The sequence below is a fragment of the Rattus norvegicus genome, chromosome 2 (genome assembly GCF_021556685.1).
Source record: "Rattus norvegicus strain SHRSP/BbbUtx chromosome 2, alternate assembly SHRSP_T2T, whole genome shotgun sequence".
NCBI lineage: Eukaryota > Metazoa > Chordata > Mammalia > Rodentia > Muridae > Rattus > Rattus norvegicus.
This window is the reverse complement of record NC_141535.1, coordinates 26,398,230-26,406,626: the sequence shown is the minus strand read 5'-3', so window position 1 is coordinate 26,406,626 and position 8,397 is coordinate 26,398,230. Positions and strand designations below refer to the sequence as shown.

Here is an 8,397-nt window from a genome sequence, read left to right as displayed (position 1 = left end):
AGATTCACTCAGGGTGAAGGAGGGCTACATAAGGGTCCCTGAACAAAGTCTCAGTGTTCCTCTGCCTTTGCTCCTCTTTCCCGGGGTTCAAGGCCACTTGTGCAGCCAGACGCAGCAGTATCTCCTCTTGGAGAAAAGCGTCACCCCGCAGCCACAAACTCCCAGCCCGGGAAAAAGGGGGCGGGGCTGGGGCCCAGAGCGGCGGCGGCGGCGCGCAAGCGCTACAGGGGGACGCGGAGGGAAGGGGGGCGGGGCACCGCCGGGACGCGCGCCGCCGCCGCCGCCACCGCCGCCGCGTCAGCAGCGTGCCGCACGTGCCCGTGTTTACGTCCCTCGTGGAGCTGCCGACGTCACAGCCGAATGGCAACATTGTGGCGATGCTGAGACTGGAGGTTTAGGAGTCTGCTTTCTGGTTCCGGCTGGCTCGGCGCGGTCGCGGGGAGGCAGAGAGGCGGCTGGGAGGTCGGCCCCGGCGAGCGGCGGACGCGCGCCTCAGCGTCTCTGCACGCAGCTCCGTGGGCTCACGCAGGCCGGCCCGGCGGCCCAGGGCCCCGCGCTGCCGCAGCGAGCGGCTTGTAAACAGATCCGGCCGCACGTGACCATGTGAACTACCTGCTCCGGGCTGCGTATTGTCTCTTCTGAGAGTCGCGCCACAAAGGAGCCGGTGGATGAGCGGCCGGCGCGCTAAGATGGCTGAAGGCGCCGGGCAAGGGTGAGCTGGGGGCGCGACCGTCGCGGAGACTCGGCCGGGCGGCCCCCTTTGGCCGGACACCGGAGCTACCATGTCGTTCGCGCTGGAGGAGACACTTGAGTCCGACTGGGTGGCGGTGCGGCCCCACGTATTCGACGAGCGCGAGAAGCACAAGTTTGTGTTCATTGTGGCCTGGAACGAGATTGAAGGCAAGTTTGCTATAACCTGTCACAACCGGACGGCCCAGAGACAGAGGAGCGGTTCCCGGGAACAGACGGGGACGTCAGCATCTGATGGAAGCCGCGGGCCCGGCAGTCCGGCGGCCAGGGGTCGGCCGGAGGCCGCTGCCTCTTCTACAGCGCTCCGGAGCCCCGGGCCACGGAAGAGCCAGGCCTGGACTGAGAGCGGCTCTCCGCGCAGCGCGCGCAGCCTGAGGGAGGATTCCCTTCGGGGTCCGCTCGCCAAAGGACCGGAGAGTCCTCTCCGTAGCCCCGTGCGGGCCAAGGCCAGCCCGCACCGCAGAGGCGCCGAATCCCGAGATGCGACCGCCGGTGCCACGCCAACCCCGCCGGCGCCCCCGGTGTCGTCCGTGCGGGTGGTGAGTGCCTCTGGGGCGGTCTCCGAGGAGATCGAAGTCCTGGAATTGGTGAGGGAGGACGAGGCGCCACAGCCGCTCCCCGACTCGGAGCAGTCGCCGTCCGCCGCGGAGCAGGAGTCTCCGGCTGAAGAATGCAGCTGGGCCGGGCTTTTCTCCTTCCAGGATCTGCGGGCCGTGCATCAGCAGCTGTGCTCAGTGAACTCCCAGCTGGAGCCGTGCCTGCCGGTGTTCCCCGAAGAGCCGTCCGGCATGTGGACGGTGCTGTTTGGGGGCGCCCCCGAGATGACCGAGCAGGAGATCGACGCTCTATGTTACCAACTCCAGGTCTACCTGGGCCACGGCCTGGACACGTGTGGCTGGAAGATCCTTTCCCAGGTGCTTTTCACCGAGACGGATGATCCGGAGGAGTATTACGAAAGCCTCAGCGAGCTGCGGCAGAAGGGCTACGAAGAGGTGCTTCAGCGGGCCAGGAGGCGCATCCAGGAGGTGAGTCGGAGCTGCGGCCCTGGCTTTGATGTCTCTGCCAAGAGCTGGAGCCTGGGTTTGGGGCCCGCGAAGTGTCTTCTATCCGCAGGAAAAGGAAGAACGGGGGAGGTGGGGTGATCGGCTTTCTTTTCGTATCTCAGCGAGGAATCTTTGGGAAGTTTTTTGTCCCCCTCCCAAGTACCCAGTTTCCAAAAACAAAAACAAAAAGCAAAAAGATACAGGTAGAGATGAAAGTCTTTAGAAAACAGGTATTCTGTGAACTTAAAACTAAATGAATGTTACCCTCCCCCAAAGTAACTTGCCCAGACATTCACTCCTCTTTCAGGGTGTCATGTTTATGTACTGAAAATAGTTGTCTTATGGAACAAAGTTGATCTGCTTTCGTTTACCTTGTGTGTGTGCTCTGGTAACGTAGGCAGGTATGAAGTTTTACTTTTCAGCGTTTTGCAGTGCTGAAAGTGTACCACTGAACTACACCCCAGCCCTAAATTCATTTTTTAAAACGTGTGTTGACTTGTCCAAAAGAGAATTGACATATATAAAATTTTAGACTGTGATCTTTACAGACGGCTCATTTCACTCCTGATTTAGGAAGAGGGAAGGAAGGTCAAGGGCAGGGGTGCTTTACGCTATTCTATGGAGTGTGAAAACTTTAATATACTCTTCGATTTCTTTAAATAACAGGAAATTAAGGCTATACATAGGTATGTTTATTAAGTCAGACCTCCTCACCAGCTTCTGTAGAAACTTACTAGGAAAAGTGTAATTTAATAAGGTGACTTCTCCTAATGGACAGTATATACTTTTTCAAAGTAATTTACTGTTTTAATGTCATGTCACTACATTCTGTGCTTGAAGTTGGGATGGAGAAAAGCTCCTTTTCATGGAGTTCTTATTCCTAATTTGGTGTCAAATGTATGTTTGTTTAACTGGTGGTAGGCCAGGAATCCTGACTGTTCTTAGTTTCTTAATAGAATATTTGGTGGTTTGTCTTCCGTAGACTGTTGTTTCCCATTTATACCATGCACTAATAGTACATTTGCAGCTTCCTGCATCAAGACTCTTCACTCTAGCTCACGCCTTTAATCCCAGCACTTGGGGCAAGTGGATCTTTGTGAGTTCAAGGCCAGCCTGGTGTGAATAGGGAGTTTCAGGAAAGCCAGAGCTTCATAGTGACAAGCTGAAGGAAAGAGTTCAGAGTCTGCACCTCTTCCCTTTGGTTTACTGTATGGTGGCCATCACCCACAGTGCCTCCTGGGGTTCATCTCCCTCACTTCCAGCTTACTTCCTGGAGACTTCTGCCTTGACATCTCTTTGGGAGGAGGTGACACATAGGATGGATGTTCTTTCCATTGTTCATATCACCCTGTATTTCTTTAAGCTTTAAAGCCAAGTTTTTAGTATCAGCCATATGTATGTGTGTTATGTGCTCATTTCTCAAACTAGAAGCTTTTTTATCTCCAACTTAGAAGTATTTGCCTTCAGCCTTATTGATACGCAGTAAAAGGTGGTTAGCTGTCTTTAAAAATGAGCTTCCAAAAACTTAGTTTTCTAGAACTCAATTTTGAGGGTTAGTTTTTTTCTAAAACACATTTTTTCTTAGTTAAAATTGTATTGACTAGATGTTTTATTCTCTTTAAGGTGTTTTTTTTTTTTTTTTTTAAGATTTATTTATTTATTATATACACTGTAGCTGTCTTCAGACACACCAGAAGAGGGCATCAGACCCCATTACAGATGGTTGTGAGCCACCATGTGGTTGAACTCAGGACCTCTGGAAGAGCAGTCAGTGCTCTTAACCACTGAGCCATCTCTCCAGCCCCCCCCCCCCCTTTTTTTTTTAAGTAAAAAAATTTTAAACTTAAATTAAGGTCTCATTCTGTAGCCAGAGTGGCTCCGTGGCTTTGGAAACTGACCAATAGGTAGCCCAGTTAAGTGCTACAGCCCCTTGAGTGCTGGAACCACAGTGTGAGCTACCACAGCTGACTATTTATTCTCTTAGCAAAGGAAGAAACGGAAATAAGATAAAGTTTAAAGAGTCCTTTGTCTTGTGAAACAAATGTTTATTATAGACTCCTTAACAATAAATACATAATCTTTCAGTTCTTTAAGAAGGTGAATGGTATTTGAGACTAGCTCTCAATAGTGACAAGCAAGTTTGTAATACCTACTGTGAATTATACTGAAAGATTAAGTTCAGTGTGAGGATTAGAGTTGTCTTCCATAGACATGGAAGGGTATCAAGAACCTTTCTAAGTAATTTTATGAAGGTTGTTAATGTGTTCTCTTACTGCTTACATTCTTCTCTGTATTAGTGACTTGCTTTTTTTTTTTTTTTCTTTTTTCTTTTTTCTTTTTTTCAGAGCTGGGGACTGAACCCAGGGCCTTCCGCTTGCTAGGCAAGCGCTCTACCACTAAGCTAAATCCCCAACCCCTAGTGACTTGCTTTTATTGTGTCAGGGTATATGGGGTGGCTTGCATTATGCTAAGTAAGTGATCTGCCAGTACCCCATCCCTTGGCAGTAGCATTGGTTGGTGAAACAAGACTCTGTAAGTCTTGAGCAGCCCAAGTTTCCCTTGAGTACAACATCTCACATCAGCCTCTCTAGCACTGAAATGATAGATGTCACCGTAGCTACTTTTTCTTTTAACGGTAAAATCTATTTTATAGCAATTGTATGTCACTTGTATTATTTCTGTTGAGTTTATTTTTCCTACTTAGTTTAGTGTTTCAGTTGATATCTCAATCAACATAGCTTGTGGAATTGGACAAAATTATATTAGATATGTCTGGTAAATCACAGATACTTTAAAAGGTAGCTCTTGTTTATATTTTTCTTCTTCAGTTTCCTCGAATCTGCTACCTACTCTCATAGTATGACATTTTCCTAGCTATAAATTCCATATTTGTTTCTGTTCAAGATGAGTGAATTGCTTAAGGGAGGTTGTACCTCCAGTTAGGGTATTTAAGCAAAAGTTTTTGTACATAGTAAGCAGATCCTCTACCACTGAGCTACAGTTCCAGCCTCCCGTTTAAAAAAAAAAAAAAGTGGCTCAATGCTGTAGCATGTCAAGGCCTTGGTAGCCTTGGATTCCCAGCTTTGCCACCACTAGTTCAGAGCAGTCAACAGTAGTGGCTAAGGCATGGCCTCTTAATGTAGAGTTGTGGGTAAATATGGTTTTTATAAATTGATAAATGTATATTCCTTAAGGAAGATGTTCTTCAAAACTAGATTAAAATTCTCTTAAAGTTGCAAGTTTTTAGATCTTGAGACAGAATCCTTTATGTAGCTAGCCCAGACTGTCTTCGGATTTATGATCCTCTTCCCTTAGCTTCTTGACGGGGATGATGTGGAGGTCTCAACTCTTGACTTTTACACTTTTACACAGCAAAAAGGCTGAGGGGCTGGAAGAGTGGTTTCTGGGTGTTGCTGGACATCTGGAGTCCTGGTTTCAGTTTCCAGCACTGTGTAACGCTCCTGTAGTATCCCACACTAGTGTCAGCACTTGGAGTGGGAGGTCTTGGAGTGGAGGAGGATCAAGAAGTTCAAGGTTATCCACTGTGTAGCAAGTTGAAGCCAACCTGGGATACAGGAGACACAGTCTCAAAGACATAAAAATCAACAACATCCAGAAGAAAAACTGCTGTTGTAAATTATCTGTTCTCCTTGAATTGGAGTTTAATATTTGTAATACCCTTAAGGTCTAATATGGGTTACCAGATCTGTAGTCTCAGCTACTAAGGAGGTAGGTGGGACAATCATAGGCTTAAGACCTGCCCCGGTGAACTTAAGTGAAATCCTGTCAAATTAAGAAATAAGAAAGCTGGGAGATAGGTCAGTTGTAGAGCACTCACCTACAGTGTGTGAAACCCTAGGTTCAAAAATTGGTATGGGGAGCTTAAGAAGTCTTAAAAAGTTTTTGTTTATGATACATACCTTAGGACAAATGACTGGAGATTATAGTTCATGATGATTTTTAAGTTATACAATAATAAAATATTAATAAATTATTTTTAGATGGCAGACACATTCTTTTTTTTAAAATTTATTTATTATACATGAGTACACTGTAGGTGTCTTTAGACACACCAGAAGAGGGCATCAAATCCTATTACAGCTGTTTGAGTCACCAGGTGGTTACTGGGATTTGAACTCAGGACCTTCTGAAGAGCAGTCAGTGCTCTTGACCATTGAACCATCTCTCCAGCCTGACAGACACATTCTAAGATCATATATTACTTAAAGCCTGTCTAAACAAAATGCACTATTTGTTATTTGTAGTTTTGTCTTGGATTTTTCAATGGATTTATTGTAGTGTCTTCTGTTATATAGCAGAAAGGCAATTTTTATATGAATACAAGTGCCACCTCGGCCTCTTTGAACAGTATAGCAGTAGATCTTTGCTGTTGTCCAAGCTAAGGTTTGTGTTACTGTGTACATAGGTTTTGACCTAGATTTTGCAAGTAATTGTTTCTTGTATAAGCACAGCTATTCTTCAAATAATTGATTGTGGTGTTTCAGCTCATAAGCCTCAATTATAATAGAGGTTGCTTAAGATCTAAAATTTGTTTACTTTGGAATTTATTATTTATGTAAATATTCTAAATTCTAATATCTTTCAAGTTAAAACCATTGAGAGCAGAACATGCTGTCAAAAGAGGCACAGTGTACAATTTAGCAGGGTTTGGAGTCAGAATAGTCAGGATTTTGATTAGGACTCATTACATCCGATAGCATGCTTAGCTATTAAGTCTCTAGGATGAGAGGCAGAAAGATAAGCAAAGGATGTCTTATAGTTAGGACTGTGTGAGATTGGTAACTACCTAGCACTTCAGAGGTGGCTTCTAGTAAGTGTGACTTTCTTCTTCTTCTCAGGAGTCAGGATGCTGTAGTTTTTCATCCATCTTTTGAGGATTGTAACTTGTACTTGTTAGCATCAGATGGGTATTGAGCTCTAAAGACTCCTGGTGGGACCCAGCTTGAATGCTAGACAATACTCTACCATTGAGTTAAGTCTTCAGTGCAAGTGAATGTCTGCCTTATTATTGAAGCCAGAGTTGAGACTTAAGTGGGCATAGCTTTGGCTAGACATAAACTGTTAAGTGACAAATTCAGCTGCAGACCTAGGCTTGTCCTGCCAACCAACCTTGTGCTTTTTCTGCCATAACTTGCTACTTGTTTGGTTCCTTTTTCTTGCTAGCTTTCTTTTTTCTTTTCTTGATTAAAAAATAAAATCATTAGAAAAGGGTCTCAGGTAGCCCAGCCTGGCCTTGAATTCCTGATGCTTCTGCCACTTTTCCTATGCTGTGATTATAGGAGTAGGGTATCACTCCTGGTTCTTTTGGATTTCTTGGTCTAAATCATTGTGGTTCTCAATCTTCATAGTGCTGCGACCCTTTAACACAGTTGCTCATGTTGTGGTGACCCCAACCATAAAATTAACTTGTTACTTTATATCCTTAATTTTGCTACTGTTAATAACTGGTAATGTAAGTAATCTGTGTTTTCTGATGGTCTTTAGGAGAGAGCTGTGAAAGAGGGCCTTGCCCTACAGGTTAAAAGTTGCTGATCTAACTGCTTACACTCTTTCTTTGAAGCCACTCTTTCATTGAAGTCCAACGTTGCATAGTGCCACTCAAATTATTTCACAGATCCAATCTGTGTTTGGTTCCTCCTTGCTAAGGCAGGGCTAACTTGTACAGACTCCTGATGGTGTACTGGTGTGTATATTTGGAAGGCATGGTTATAGTTCCCTTCGTTTCTTAAACCTTCACCTATGACGAATGACGGGGTGTTACTGCTCCCGTATTACTTATTTGGCCTTTTGCTGACTATGAAGTACTTTTGGTAGTGTGACTAGAAAACAAAATGTGGGCTGTCTGTTGTTTAAATATCTGTGTGCTTTCTTGTAATGAGAAATTTCTTGTGGCTCTTTACTCTGTAAAAGGCTAAGATATGGTTCCTGTGAATCTGCCTAGTGCTCTGTTATTGATAGGAGGCTTGATTTGCAAGGTTGAGATAGAGCATTGAGGACTCGGTTTTTACTGTATTGCCATGAAGGGGCTTGATATAAACAACTTAAAAGAAGGACATATTTTTGGCCCCTGGTTAATAACTCTTTGAAACTGAGATAAGAGCATCATGGCAGAGAGGGAGTGGTGGGGCTGGGTTGCTCAATGCCAATGACTATGGACAAAATATTCTTTTCAGAATACATTCCAGTGACCTGCTTCTCTGGATAGCTTCACCTATAACAGCTTCACCTTCTAAAAGCTTCCACTATGAACCCATCAGTAGATTAACCCATTGTGCTCAGTCACTCCTAAATAGTGCCACTGTCTGACAAATACATGCTCTTCAATACATGAGCTTTTAAGTAAGTGGCAGGTCATATGCATACCAGAACAGGTTATAAATAGTGATGGTAAAGTTCTTTTTACTTTTGGAGTATTTTGTAACATACAGTACCAATTTCTGGAAACAGCACAGGCTCAGACAAATTGAGATCCTGGGACTCTGACATGGCCCTCACTCATGTGCTGGCTGGGTGGATGGAAGGATTTATTCTGGCGCACAGTGTGATGTTGCTGTTAATGAAGGTGGTGAAGCCATGGCAACAC

The 8,397-nt window shown here is 45.2% G+C and overlaps 1 protein-coding gene across 2 annotated transcripts in view; it reads left to right on the top strand.

Annotated features, from left to right (window-relative positions):
• Nucleotides 1-345: 345 nt before the first annotated feature.
• The window catches only part of Jmy (junction mediating and regulatory protein, p53 cofactor), a 64,838-nt gene continuing 56,786 nt past the window's right edge, over nt 346-8,397 (top strand). The window contains exon 1 of one of the 2 annotated variants that reach the window (NM_001433238.1): nt 346-1,775. In NM_001433238.1, coding sequence (NP_001420167.1) covers nt 783-1,775 — 993 coding nt within the window. In that variant the 5' untranslated portion in view covers nt 346-782. The remainder of the gene's footprint in view (nt 1,776-8,397) is intronic. The other variant, XM_087633675.1, reaches the window with a different exon arrangement.